General features: G+C 40.7%; 1 protein-coding gene across 2 annotated transcripts in view; it reads right to left on the minus strand.

Moving 5' to 3' along the window:
• LOC122412129 (limbic system-associated membrane protein-like) overlaps positions 1–15,414 on the minus strand; it is a 141,744-nt gene that overhangs the window by 58,207 nt on the left and 68,123 nt on the right. Inside the window, exons 1-2 of one of the 2 annotated variants that reach the window (XM_043421451.1) lie at positions 9,740–9,927; positions 4,090–5,595 (exon numbers count right to left, since the gene is read on the minus strand). In XM_043421451.1, coding sequence (XP_043277386.1) covers positions 4,090–4,159 — 70 coding nt within the window. In that variant the 5' untranslated portion in view covers positions 4,160–5,595; positions 9,740–9,927. Of the gene's footprint in view, positions 1–4,089; positions 5,596–9,739; positions 9,928–15,414 lie in introns of those variants that run through there. The other variant, XM_043421452.1, reaches the window with a different exon arrangement.

Consider the following 15,414-nt stretch of genomic DNA (forward strand, 5'->3'; position numbering starts at 1 on the left):
GTAGAAAATCGTCCATTACTTTTTGTACTATACGAAAAGTACCCGAGGAATGATCTACCGAGACTTCTGGACTAGCATGCGCACAGAATTATTTCAGTGAACTTGGAAACTGGGCTATGAAAATTATTGCTCCAGTCATATCTTAAAATTGTAGAGAGCCAGTGTTCTTCCGGGTTCTAAGAACCCACAACGAATATCCTTGGCCAAGAAAGCAAATGACCGAGAATAACAATGCAAGGAACGAAGAAACCCATCGTCGAATAACTTCCGTAACTTTTGCCAGTGTATCTAACCGTCATCTTATACAGTATCGGAAGTACGAGTGCAAAGAAGGGCAAGTTCTGGTGTTAGAAAAGTTAGCACAGCTGAGGTTAGTAGATACGATTGGTCAACAATCGACTGAAGCATGAAATTTCTACGCTTCAAGAAATATCATTAAAGAAACGGTTTTCCGACAAGATCAAGAAATCTGCTTTTGGCCGATTACTACTGTCGGCTGATAACTTTTGTTTTTATATAGATATATAAATAACGCGTAGTGAACGAAAGCATGGAACAGAGATTAAAGTGCCTTCGTACAATTTACTTTTCGAAGAAGCAACCGTGACGGGAAAAAGTGGAGGAAGGAGGAAGGAGGCAAGTAAAAAGGCATCAAATGGGCTGTGACAATTCTGTTGGATCCAGGAACGATTGATAAAGAAGGAATCGGAGGCGGATTCATCACGGTCCAACAAATTACTACCGGCTAATGCTATTACTACCTTGCCCATTACCACGGGTTATTACTTCACGGAGAGAAGAACGATCGAGGAACAACTACCCGAGAATCAAACTGCCTGATGAAGCCAATTTTCTCTCCAGTTTATAATGCCCCGAGCATTTTGTCCTTCACATTCACCCTCAAGATTTTATTCCAATCGATCATTTGCTACGACAACTCGACGCTTATTCAATTCTGTTAATGGACCTTTCAATTGCCAAAGTGGGCGGAAAAAGGAGCGTTGAATAATCAATGGATGCACAAGATTTCAAACTCGAGGCTCGCTTTTGATGTCTTCGTCTCAAATAAGTTTGATGGAGATTGAGAAATGATATTTGAAATTCACTGTTAAATTTATCGGATGTGTTTGACTACGGGGACGAAAAAAAAAAATTAATTCCTGCAACGCACTGTAAAATTTTTAATATTTTACGGAATTTTCAGTTTTTTAATAGTAAATATTGCAGATGGTGAAATTTACGGTACGTTTACCAAAATTTACGGTGCATCGCCGTAAAATATCTTTGCCGTAGTACACTAAATCAATCATTTAAACACTTCAGCAAAGAGCTGAGCAAATAAAAACAATGGGGAAATAGGCCGATATAGCGACAACATACTCTTGCCGTATTATCGCCGCATCTCGGGACAAAAATTCGTATGGAAATTTTTACAGTGCAGCGCAATAAAATTCACCGGGACGCTCATGCAGTATTTTGAAATAAATATTAAAATAATCTTCAAAAATACGGCACATTTAATCGGACATTTCTTTTAGACATACTTTTAGACATACTTCGTTCATTTTTCCAACTTTGAACAGTAAATATTATTTAATGTACAGGAATATTCAATTTTTCCCCCATCATCATAATATCATGAATTGCAGCTCATCACCGTACTATCGGTACCGGACGGTGATTTTTCAAATTTAATTCGCTCTGTGTAGGGTTCATATTGACTATTTTTCAATGTGAATCTGGCGCGAGTGTTCGGCTCACCGTCCGTTTATTAAGGATGTTTTAAATGTTATTTTGAATCCAGGACTCTTGAATTCTTTTTGTTCCCGATTCTTGTCAGTTGGAAAAGATTTTCCGTTGCAAAGTCATTTTTTGAACAAGTTCCCGTTGAAGAGGCGACTAGAAAAGAGTAGTTTGAAAAAGTAGGAACTAAGTGAAGATTCATAGTTCGAAGATTGCCCCAGTTGGCGAATAGTCTGAGGATAGAGAAGTACGTCAGTTTCAACAGGGATCGCAACTCAAGCTGATCACGGCAATTTCGCCAGGAGTTCCAAGCCAGGGTGGGAGTTGATGTTCATTCGAATGTTGGGCTCTTGACACTTCGGGCTCTCATCGAAGCTTCGGGGAAATAGCAACATGCGGAGCTATCAGGTGAAGGGTAGTTCGCAGGGGTGGGGTTAAAGCGAACGAGATTCTCGAGCGTGGTCGGCTCCACGTGTGTGCAAGCCCCCAGGCTCGGGCTATAGTTGGACTAATTGGGACAATGGAAATTTCACGTACGCTCGGTTGTAACCTTCCATTAAGGGAAATATGTGTTCCATATTCTTTTTTATTTCAATTTAACGATTCTCTGAGTCGTTTATATCGATGCAAAACCACTGCAAAATTCACTATAAAAATAGTTTTCTATTAATATCAGTTCGAGAGAAAAGGTTTATCAATATTTACTGTTGAACAAATATTCTGTACACGACGCTTTTTGAAGTGTCTTTTTAAATGAAGGCTGCAGGAGGATCGGAGGGAGCGATACCGATAAAATTTGTTCAGCCATTCGGCGGATGTTTATTCTTGCTGTGTAAATATGAAAAGGAGCTAAAACGGGGTTGGCAAGACGAAAGAAACTGCTGAAAAGGACTGCAGAAGATAGGGGTGTTAATTAGACGCCTTCGGTTAATTGAGTTTGCAGTTTTTGAGCTTTTCGAGCGTGTTAAACGACGAAGCAAGATGTTGGAACGTCGTGTCTATTTAAAAGAGGTTAGGAGCAAAACTATCGGAAGCAGGCTTCTCCAATCTTTGTCTTCGGGGCTTATTTCGCAGACAGGAGCTTCAACTGCATTTGCGATTCACCGAATTGACTGGTCATCTCCAATTTTCTCATTTTCCTGTTTTACACGTTCCTGTTTGCACTTTTTTCTACCTCTTTCATGATGGAACTCGTGTATGACCTCAATGACCTCTATCAAAATGTATCACTTACAACGAGGTTTTCGTCAAACGAATTTATTTTAAAAAATTTGAAAAACGTATTTCAGGGAATTTCTGTAAACTCTGGATAGAGCTTATTATCGCTATATTAAATATTTCCCTTTTGTCGTCCCAACAACAGAAATTCCCTTCGAATGAATGCAAGTTAATTAGTTCTGGCGGATCATGAAATAAATGAATGTCAAGAAGATTAATTAAAATTTCGAATGAATTTACACTATCTTGTGACAGCGCTTGAAGAGCCTGATTAAATCAGAATTTATGGAAAATAATAAAATACCCTGAAAATGGTCTCCAGATAGAAAACTCACAGATGTCACTCTTTCTCTTCCCTCCCGCCCCTCCCGGTTTCGGTCCCTCCCCACCCTCTCTTTCTCATTCCTTCTCTTCGCCTTTCTCTCTTTCTTTTGCTCTCCTCCCTGTCTCGAATTCCCGAGCAGGCTCAGCATTAATCCAAACCCACAAATTCCGCGAATGCCCACTGCCTCAATTTGCTAGATAAATGCTTCACATATTTTGTGACCCAGTGCCACAAGAATGAGAGAATAAGGAAGAACAGAGCGACAGAGAGAGAGAGAGAGGGGGGGGGGGAAAGAGAATTGAAGTTATAGCGTATGGAGAGGGAGTGAGTTTCTCTCGAGAGTCATCGAAACGCTCTGTACCTCGAATATATTCGTGCTTTATGAATAACATGATTTATATCCCCCCCAAGTAAGCTTAATGAGAATAATATGTGTTCTGTCGAGGGGTGCACTCAAATGAGAAATAGATTCATAGAAAAACACTGTTTTTGTTTCTCCAACAGCTATGAAATACTGGAAAAGAGGACAATTCCAGTAAATGAAATAATATTTGTGACTCGAAATTTATTTTGATGAATTGTATTCAAATGTAACATTTCATTGCTGTGTTCTGTGGGTGTTGTTTCTATTGAAAATGTAATAAAAATTATTTGTTTTATATTGCTATCGCTGAAATTGTTTCGAAGAAAAGTAAGTGAAATTATTTTTTTATCATAAAGTCTTGCATATGTTATCGAGTCGATAAGTGCGTAAACCCCCTGAAATAAAACTTTTCTAACGATAGTATTAGGCAGAGACTAACCTGATTGATGGCTGAGGATAGCTATCAGTGGCCAAATGGCTCGCAACCACTTTCGACGATTCTCCTTCATGATGCGATTTTTTTCGTGAAAGCGCCAACGTGGCGCCCCCTGATGACAAAAACGAAAGAATAATAATAAAACGAAAACAAAAAACGACGCGCACACTTTCGGTTCGGAGGAAAAGATACGAGCACGATTTTTTTTCTAATGAGAAACGAGCACCATCAAATTTTTATTATAGAAATACATTAATAATAGTTATTTATTATCGATGAAATTATTGAATTTGAATAAATTAACGAGAGAGATGGGAATGCGGTGGCTTCTTTGTTCTTAAATATCTCTCGTTATCAGTCATTGTTGGAACTCGAAATAACAAGTTTCCGTGAAAAACACGTCTCCGAGCGATTTTATAGTTTTTTTCACTCCCAGTTATTTGATCGGATCGCTTTGAAGAAGCGAGGAAATAAGCAAAAATAAGGGAGTATAACAGCTTTTTTAATCTCCGGTTTATACGCGGTTTTTTAAATATTTCTTTTACCCTCGCACAGTTTCCTTTTGTTGCGCGCCGCTCACTCGGTCCTCGAGTTCCGTCTTCGAGGCTACGGAACAAGAGAATATTACGTTATAACACCGTAATCACGAAAATTCACAAGGAAAATAGAAGATTGTGGAAAAATTAGTTGCCACCCTCTGCGACTTGGTATGTGTGCGTTTATTCTTTGTGGATTTATCAAGTTCCCTATTTTTCTAAGGAGTTTAACAATTCAATTTATAAATTGTAAAATAACGTGACGATTTTTAGCGTTTATCGAAATAGATCTGTTTTAACGTCGATTTTAAGATTCCAAGGCTTGTTCCCTCGGGCATTAAATACATTTTCGGAGTTGCGATTGCGAAATGAAAAAATATTTTAATGCGGATGAATGATGAATTTTTTCTTTACGTTAAGGAGTCACGATAATTGTTGATTTAATTTATGCCAGAACTGTGCACAATCGTCACGAGTGTGTAGAACAAGGGTAACTCCACTTTATCGAGATGAACACGTATCACGTAGGAGGGCACACTTTCCCATAACGTCTCGAGTATCTCTCGGTATTGAAATTCTCTGCACTCGACAGTCGAATCACTGTAATTTGCCTCGATCCCACGTACACAACCTCTTACACCTCGACGATCCTAGTTTTCCCATATAACCGAGTATAATAAACACAGGTACACGTGTCGTGCAGCCATTTTCCTTATTTTGCTTCCGGTGTGAGCAAACTTCTCCAAAATATGCCTGGCTAAGTATTCCAAGCTGCAGAACCGTCGGAACGATTAGGACAACTAATTTCCTCGTGTTTTTTTTTTTACTTTATCATCCGTCCTGTTATGGGTTTTTTAATCGTTTCTTCCGAACGTCAAACTTTTTCAGTGCTCCCGTGTCGGGAATCCCCCGTTCGAGGTCCAGCATTCCACAAGATTTTCCATTTGTTTCCTGATTGTTTTTTTACCACCAACTAGAACAGAAAATCAAATTTATTGATATTATTGAAAATGAATCGATTGGTTTACAAATGAATCAAGTGATTTTCATAATCCGTCGTTCATGACCGAAAAGTATCCTACAAAATGGGGCAGATTCTCGCAAAAGCAGTTTATTAAAAATATGCCATACGATAATCACGAATGTTGATCCGATTCGAATTGGTACGTTGGATTCTCTGTGAATAGAGCTGGCGAGGGTTCGTGAGCTCGGAATAAGGTCGACTTGGGAATGTTTCGAAACTTGGTGTTCTGTACGGTGTTAATTAATCAATGAATCATAATTGATCGGGCAGTATCGACACGGGGTGACAAGAGACTCCGAGCTGAAGGGTTGTTTACTCCATTAACCCTCTTGGTCGTTGTACACGGTTATCAGACCGAGAGGGAAGGCAGCTCATATACGTCACAGATACTTGTTAAAGGGGTTGGGCTTGGGGAAGAAGTAGGATAGAGAGAGGGAGGCTGGTATATGAAGGCAGGTTATATCTTCTAATAGCAAGGGTACATGGGGTTGTACCGTTAGAACGGCTTGTGGTACCTGTGGGACTGGTATCCAAGCTTATCTCCTCGTCATAGCCATTCCCATCGAACGAATCTGCATCCAACGATGGAAAGCCTAGGAACATACTAACCACCGTCGTGGAAAAGCAAGGATACAATCCTGCGATATATAATCCCTCACTGAGAAGACTGGATTACAAGGAGACCTTGGAAATGGGAGAGGTGAAGTCGACCAACAACCCCTTTTACTCGAGGCTCGAGTGTTGCCTCGTCCAAACCTCACGGAGTTGAGAAATGGATGGAACCCGGAGGTAAATGACCTGTCTCTGTCTCTGGCCGCGTCAACATTCCCCAAAATGTCCGAGATCCCGCAGTTTCTGAAATGTCACTTTACTAGTCGCATCCTAGTCCGTGCAGAAAACCTCGAATTAATCATCAACTCGTTTGGTCAGCTTTTTCAGACCAAGTTCTGACGTCCTGGTCCATGCGAGTGATGGCTTCTTATGCTTTCCTCGAATTTCGGGGAATTTGTAGCCGAGTCAGTGCTCGTCAAGAGTTTTTGCAGGCTAAGAGACTTCGAAAAGACATCAGTCGGACTTTGAACTTTGGGTAAACAGGGCAAACTCGAGATGTTTTTAACAATGAGAAAATTGTTGGCAGTCAACATTTTAGGGCTCCCAGACAACCCAGATTTCTTGAAGGTACTCAAATCAATGGATCTGCTGATAGTTCCTGCAGCCCTTTTCGGAGTCTGATATTGATGCCCTCGAAAATGAAGCTTCATCAATCTACGTACGCATTGGGTTTTCCATGACACGGCTTCGGAAGACTCTCCAAACGAAATCTCACGTTCCCCTATGTTTTGCGATCTCGCCCATACCAGTTTATACTCGGTGGTGAGCCTCGAATTTACCTCGAATACTCTTAACGACTTCCCGGTGTACCAGGAGGGAAGAGAAACCCCGGGAGTGTGTGGGCGGCAGAGCATCGATAACCGTAAAAGGGGTTTATTGCCAAAGTTACTCGTCAAACTTTTCTACCGGCAGATCGAAAACTTTGTATACACGACGTTGACCCGATCATGGAGAATGAGAAAAGGAAGGAGCTCTGTAGAAAAGGTAGGAAGCCGAAGAGTGCTGATCCGACGGATGGCCAAAATGACTTCAAATTTTTACCAAAGACGCTTCATCAAGTCTCATTTTTCATCAAATGTCATTACTAAACCTTTTTGCATTCCATTTGAACGGAAATAGAAACTAACTTCAGAAATCATTGTTCAGACGACTGGGAAGTCGTTTTGGAAGATGGGCTGGACGATAAATTACTAAAATCATTTTAAACAAGGAACAGTTTGGTCGGCTCTCCTGAACGATGAAAGCGATACCAGTTTGGTTGGGGAATAGGATCAAAGCCGCCATCTCATGGCTCAAGCATAAAACGATTGTTTGTGAAAACCACAGTTTTTTCAAATAAAAAATATTTTTATGCTCATTGAAATTGAAGCCTCGTGAACGGGTTAGTTTAACATCGACGATGCTCATCAGCCTGTGCAACGCGATTTTCACCGCCTACCAGACGCTCCCAGACACGACCCGGCTCAACGAACGATCCCAAAAATCATCCCCAATATTGCATAAAAAGTGTGTACGAATTTTCGATGGTTTGTACGACTTTTTTCAAAAATTGAGCTCCATGGATAAAGTCTTATACATTGTTACTTTTATGACTGCGCCTCTGGAACAAAAGCTTTCGGGCCGCACACGTCCGAGACGCGATGGCGGCTTTCGAAAATTTATCGAGTCTGCCAACAATGGAATGGTACCAACAATCAAATCTGCCAGGTTTGAAATTCGTTAAAAATTTTGTTTTTTCATGGTTATTATGTACATCGCTATCTGAATAAAATTTTTTAATACGTTTTGCAACGACTGCGCTCCTTCAATCGAGAACTCGATTCTTCAGAGACTCGAAAATTGAAAAAAAATTTACGAGCTCAGTCAAATCATCAGTTTTCAAATAATTAACAGAAAATAACACCAATTAAACAATTATTCCGGTTGAAAACTTTCTAAAAAGACGCGGTAATTGGTCAGTTCGTTGTGAAAAAAAAATTTTTCACTCACGAACACTGGAGCTCTTTACTAAAATTGGAAACATCTAGAGTTTCGCATAGAAGGAAATAATTGCCGACAAAGCGAAAACTGCTGGTGTAGCGAAAGAATCAAGCTCTCGCACTCGCTGCAAAGCCCCATTTGAAAGAATGTAGTACGTACGAACGTAAAATAATACGGCCGAGCGTAGATTCGGTTGAGAGCACAGCGTAAAAAAGGAAAATAATTCTTACGAATGCCGAGAGAAAACATGATGAACTTACAAAAAAAGTACTTTTGGTCGCTGAATACGATGAAAATCGTCGCTTCGAGTACAATTATTCAATCATCTGCCAATCCGTACTATGAATTCGATTAAAAAAAAAAAAAAAAAAAAAAAACATAAGTTATGAGTATTTGACGATAATTCAAATTACTCATAATTTTTTCAGTCCTGTTAATTGATGTTGACATAAATAATTATTCTTATCAAAACGTGTTCAATTGACAAGCACCGAAAAATGACAGAACCATGATTTTGATTAATAAATTAAAAAATTTTTGGTTCCATGTCTTCTTGCTCCACAGCGTACCACAATGTGTGCTTTCCATTGGAGAAATGATGCCATCATGACTGAGAAAATACTCTTACATAATCACAAAAACTTCCAGAATTCATGTTACAAATTATCATGAGTCATTTCTTATCCTCTGAACAATAAGTCGTTGCAGGGATCCATATGAAAATTTTAGATTCAATTATTCAACGAATTTTGCTGATATTTTGAAAACAATTGTTTGTGCGCGAGCATGGCAATTATTGTATCAGTTTTACATGCACTCTCACTCAATGACACGATCAGTTAGCAGGAAATAAAACTTGTACGAACTCATTAATAACTTGTCGTTGAGAAACACTTTGAACACTGTGAACTTTCGGACTCGTCGTAGCAAATCACTTATTCAAAGCCGATGTACAACTAACCCTCATGCATTGAGCCTATCGAGAAAATTCCGGGAAATCGAGAAAAATAGGTGACAAGGTAGAACATTTTTCTGCAGAAATAAATTCTTATCGAGGTCAGGAGAGTAACCTCATTTTTAAATTAATTTTCTTCGACACAGTTTTTACGACCTTTTTTCAATCGTTGCAGATACACTGCTACAGTTTTCTAATCAAAAAGTTATTAACTATCTCGTTGCGAAAGATTTGTTTCAAGCTTTTATCGTTGTTTATACTCATGGTCGCTGATTATGTTTGATTTAATATTTCAATGACATAAGGAAATTTTCAAACGATTTCCTGCCATCAAATTATTTATTTCTGCCATCAATTATTAACTCATTGGTCGAACACAATGCTCCCATCACTTTTACTCAATTACTCATCGAGTATTCAAATGAAAATTAGTATTCCGGAGTAGCACACAAAATAATTTTTTTAGCATATAAAACAATCGATAATTTCCCATCAATTTTTTCATTCAACGAGATTATCTCAATTAAACATTGAATAATTAATTACCATCGACACTGGATCTTAGAGCAAAAAGTAGAGATGCACTTTCGAGACTATTTTGACCGAATTACCGGAAGTGTGCACTTTAAATCCAAGAGGTATACGATGAACGTAAAAATTTATTTGAAAAGCGCGGAACGCGAATATTGGGCAGAATCACGTAATATTACGCGTCGTAGTCCGATCCCGCGTGACGGTTTGTCCGCGACTGAGCGCTCAGTGAACCAACCCCCCCGTCGAGTTTCCAAGCTCTGCCGCCAGAGCGTTATCGCACCCCGAGTCGAATCCACCCCTCTTCATTCGCCCTACCATCCGACGAAATGAGAGAAAAAAACCTCTCGCATATTACACATTGGTATACATTTTCTTATGCGCTCTCATGTGAAGTGGCTGCAGCAGACCTTTCGAATGTGAAAAAGCGAGTTGCACTAACAGCGTTTCGAGAAAAATTTATATTTTTCTTCGTCTCTGTATTTTATGTTCGATTTATTGTGTCTATTTGGTTTTTGAGTTGTGCATCGCGCAGTGAAACTGTGAAGCACCTTTTATGTATAAACCGTTGACGTTATTGATTGCCATATCCAATATGATTATCAAATGGTTCTCGCATTCCTTTTTTTCTCGATTACGAGCTGCTATATCTCTTTGGCTCTAGCAGTATTTACAGAGAGCTCTCTTTCAGCGACGTTTCATTTGCGATCAATTCCGCGGTCGTTGTGCTCCCTGTTTTTAACTTTTTAGTTCAAACGGTGACTAGAGGACTCTGGAACACTGGAAGTGTCGAGTGATGCCAGGTACCAGTGCGGATACAAGAGTTTCTTCAGTCTCGTCAATACGGTGGCCATAGAATAAATATACCATGTAGGTTCGTACACAAACTACTCGCTTTTACCATGCTAATGACTGTTTACAGCTTCTACAGACCGTTGTAGAATGAGCGAATCCGACGGATGTGCTAACGTATACAGGCTGTCTGAAAATTAACGGTCCAAGGGAAATCGTGAGATTTTTAAGAGAAAAATTCTTTTTCTTTTCAAAATGCCATTGACCAGGTTTCAATTGTTCGACGAGTAACGAGTTTGGTGCGCTATTGAATGTGGGCTGGAGCCGGCGAGGGGGGGCATGACTCCACCAGTCGACTGTTTTTGTCGAGTACAACAGATTGGCTCGCGCAATATATTCAATATCCTTCGAACGGTGAATTGGAGAAAAAACGAGTGAAGATTCGTTCCCAAGAATTTTACGCTGCTTCCGCAGTTGACGAGTGGAGGCATTATGTTCAAGAATTTCACCATCGAGCTGCTTCCGCAGTTGACAAGTGAATTTTGTGGTTGACTGTAGATAAAAGCGAAGAAAATGTGATATAGCGGGCAGGGGGGAGGAGAAGCTCTATTATCGACACAGGCGCTCCCTAGTGGAATCGTTGTGTGACAGCCGAGGTAAAAGTCGAGGTTGGAGAGTTTATTTACGCGACTCTCTCTTTCTCTCTTTGCCCTACCCCGCTGTTAACAAAAGTGAGACAGGGAGCGGGGGGGAGGGAGAGAGAAAGATATTACGCAGACTGGTCACAGTGGTCGGAGGTGCGGTAATGTCACTGAACAACTAATAAATACGTGGAGCATGAGGAAACCTCGGGGAGTTAGGTCGTTGTGTCCTCCAGTGGCGATAATTAGTCCACTGGGAAACAGAAGTTGAAATGAGTTGCAATTGAAGCTGCACTTCCGCGCACCGTGTCCTGAGATATTTTCACTCATTCAAACGCATGAAATTTCAAATGCGAAGTCACAGAATTCGGATCCGGGGAAGTAGAAAACGTTGACGAAACGTTGACACGAATGTATTAATGTATTTTGTTCCAAGGGCATCGGAGACTCCGAGTACACGAACCTCAGCCCATTTTTAGGTTATGTAATCAATAGGGGCGATAACAAACGCACGAGAAACGTTATGTCCTGTAACACGAAGCATGCAATACGCGATCGCTGATAATACGTCGGGACAGCTCTGCGGCCCATCCGCTTCAACGTTCAACGATATATGTACAGCTAACACTCATAAATACGCGACTCTGTGGGCTGTTATACTTACCATGGGGTTAGAATTCACATACACCCGCCACACACGTATACGTACTTATTACTAATCAACAAAAGGACCGAGCGCAACGACCGTTTACGTGCTCAAATCTTGTTGGTCACGACCTTTCGTTCGCTCGCTTACCATACGGTTAAATATCCCGCCCCTCGTCACGACTCACCTTGACTGAACTGTCTGATTCTCTCACTCTCTCCATCTCTCTCCGCCCTTTCTCTCGCTCTCTCTCTTCTAGTTCATACACACACGTTTGTAACGTCTGGCTTTGACTGGCAAACGTCTGCCGTAAAATACGATCACTGATTGCAAACCGCGATAGCGTTGAACGCTTCGAACAAGGCAAAAGAGAAGCAGTGCATAGGTCGTCAGACGCATCGGACATCGGTTCGTAACTTTCCGCAAATCACGAACTGGAAATTAAGAGTGATCTATCGCTGTTTGGCCTCATCATTTTCAACCTCTTCAAGATAATTCTATTGTTTTTTTTCTTTCAGAGTCGTAAATTACACGCTACAAAATCACTACTGACAATTTTTCGTATGAGACTGGTTCCTTAATTTATCTGGAATCATTAAAAACAACCCAAATAAGAATAAAATCAGAGTCTGGGGTTTTGAGGATCATTGAGACGTTTGGCCTGTTGTTGGTAAGCGTCTCACGTGTATCCAATGTTGTTTGTAGGTTGTTTTTATGGTTTCGGGTGTTTTTGAGGCTTGACTCAAGCGCCGGCGTGTTTACAATCGAGTTTTCGTGTAACAGGAAAAACTTAGTGCCATAGCTAACTGAGAATAGTAAATAAAGCCTGTTTGTCCGTATTCGCTGGCTCCGTATTAGTAGCACTGGACGCATGTCTTCGTTCGCGAGAATATCGCGCCGTTTCGTCTCCTAGCGGCCGGTCTTTGAACTAGCGCATAACAAATACTCGACTCGGGGGTTGAAAGTCGGATATTTACACGCGTCCAATTGAATATCTTTACAGAGCGTGATAGAGCGGTCTTATTCCGTGGGCTCGAAAAGAATGTATTCACCACTCTCGTTAATAACCAGGCCAATAAAAAAGAAAAAAATGTCTTTTGAGGGTGCTGAGTGTGTGCGAAGGCAAATTTATATAATTTCTAATTGTGCTAATCGTTGTATAGCCGTATACATGTCACCGGTTGCTGGCAGGGTGAAGAAGGAGGCAGGGGTTGGGCAGAAGTTGATTACAGAAACGTGGTTAGGTCCGTATGAAGCGACGACACGACCGAGACTACAAGTATCGCGTGCCACTGGTCATTTTTCCCATGAGAGCGCTGTGTAAAGGGGGATGAAGTACGAGAGTGCGGAAAAGGTGTGAGAAACAGAAAAACACTATAAGACGAGTGAGCACGAGAGAAGACTGAGCACAAAATCTACGATAAAATTACGATCCCGCTGCAGCGATAATTGGTGAAATAAAATCACCGTCGTCTCAATAACTTTTTTCCATTTATTAAAATCAAAACTGGCAAATTTTTCACTGGGTGTCCTATTAAATTTGCTATTATTTTGTAGCAAAAATGAAAAGAAATTTCGACGAATTCAAGTTAATGAGTGTGTTAATGCCTGACCCGAATTCCTGGGAATCATCAAAATTGTTCCGCCATATTTTTCATCTCGAACCGAAAACGTCAGATCGTAAAAGCAATCAGCATCGGGTCCTCGATCATTGACGATGATGTATTCCCTCGTGATACCCTCACAGGGTCAAGAAACTAGGCAAAAACTGAGATTTCGAGTGGGAGTGTGATTTCGCCTGTGGTAATCCATCGGCAGAAGTTACCTCGTCCATTTCTCCTCAAGCAACACCTCATCAGACCTATTTCCATTTCAGAGGCGTTCTTCCGTGTCCTGTGGTTCATATCCAAGTTGGTGATGCATGCAGACGACTTGGCCTGTTCACAGTCCAAGCAACTCGTCGTCCAGGGCAAGTAAGCAACCACCAAAGCGAACAAGTCCGTCTCCCTGCCGCTCCGCTGCCTCTTCCTTGGCATGTCGCTCTTGAGAGCGGAGCCGAGGAACTCCGACGCTAAATCATAACTACGTATCCGGTTGGAGTAGCGCAAGAAATGAAGACAAATGCTCTTGTGGCAAAAGCGTTATATACTCACTCTCTCTTGCCTTCTTTCTCTCTTCTCGGCCCTATTCGCCCTTTCCTCTTCCCACTCTTTCCCTTCATCCTTATTTCTTCCTCTTTTCCTATTTCCGTCTCTCTCTTTCTTTGCCTCTTTCATCCTTCTCTGCCCTCCCACGTTCTCTGTATCACCTGCTTCTCTCTCACTCCCTCTTTTCCTGTGGACTATGGGCAATGGGACAAACGTCGGAGTGTGTTGTGAAGAGGAAACACGAGATAGTTCCCTCTGTCTCCGCAGACCGGAAGTAAGGGACGTGCAGCGGTGGAGTACTCTACAGGGACGGCATTACAAACCGAATCGCTTGTCTTCAACAACCTCTTCTCCTCCCGTATTCCTCCTCATCGTACTACTTCTCCGAGACAACTACTCTCTCCTTCATCTACCCTTTCCCTCGCTTCACTCCTTCCTCCCATTTTCAACTCGCCTTTTTCTTCCTTGTTCCATCATAACCATCCTCTAAATACTTGAATAATGACGCACTTGTCTCAACACATTACGTTGCATGTATAACGATAAACGAAAACTCCTTCGGTGTACAACATAACCGGTATATTCGTCGGGAAAGCACAAAATTCTCGTCGTACTGCAATCGAGAATTGAAGAAAAATATTATCCTCAAAAATCTTGTGTCTGCGGTGTTTTTATTCTCCCTAGCTTTCGTATGATGTTGAACTCTTTCACAATATTTCTCTAAAATCTGAATAATGTTTAACATTATAAAATGCTTAAAAAATGGAGAAACAACGTTTCGCAAGTACCTCGACGTTAAAACGTTTCTCAATTCTTTTTTATCCGAAAAAATGAAAACTTTTCACCCAGATTGGGTCTCTACCTAACAGATTGAGTTCCCAATCGTGCTAACAACACGCTTGCTTGAAAATCTCAGAGGAAAGTGCTTCGTGAGTTACCGTTGGAGAACGACGCCGTGTAATTTAACAGATTGGGATTTTCCAATTTACGTTTTCCACTATCTCACGATCCTGTGTGTTTGTGTGTGTGTGTGTGTTTCTCTCTTTCCCCCTCTCTCTCTCTCTCTCACATGTCCGGAAGTGAGAAAAGCTTGTCCGGTCAGTCTCCTTTGAAAGCTTTTGTAAACGTGACCCATTCGCACTCCCTCATGATTCGCAAACTCACTCGGTTTCTTCGAATCCACTGAGGAAAATTGACGTTGGATTAAAATCTGACGTTAGAGATTTTTCTTTTAATTACGATTTAACTATCTTATTCTTCATAAAAAATCGAATAAAAGGTGAAATTTGTTTGAAAAAATGTTGGCGAATAAAAAAGAACGAGTTATTTCTTATATTTCATATATTTCCTATTGAATTTTTATAAAATCGTAAATAAAAGAGTGATACGAGCATCATAATAACATTCAAAAAAATACACTATTATATTTTATATTTTAGTTGGATCGAATAATATTCATGAAAG

The sequence above is a fragment of the Venturia canescens genome, chromosome 6 (assembly GCF_019457755.1).
Source record: "Venturia canescens isolate UGA chromosome 6, ASM1945775v1, whole genome shotgun sequence".
NCBI lineage: Eukaryota > Metazoa > Arthropoda > Insecta > Hymenoptera > Ichneumonidae > Venturia > Venturia canescens.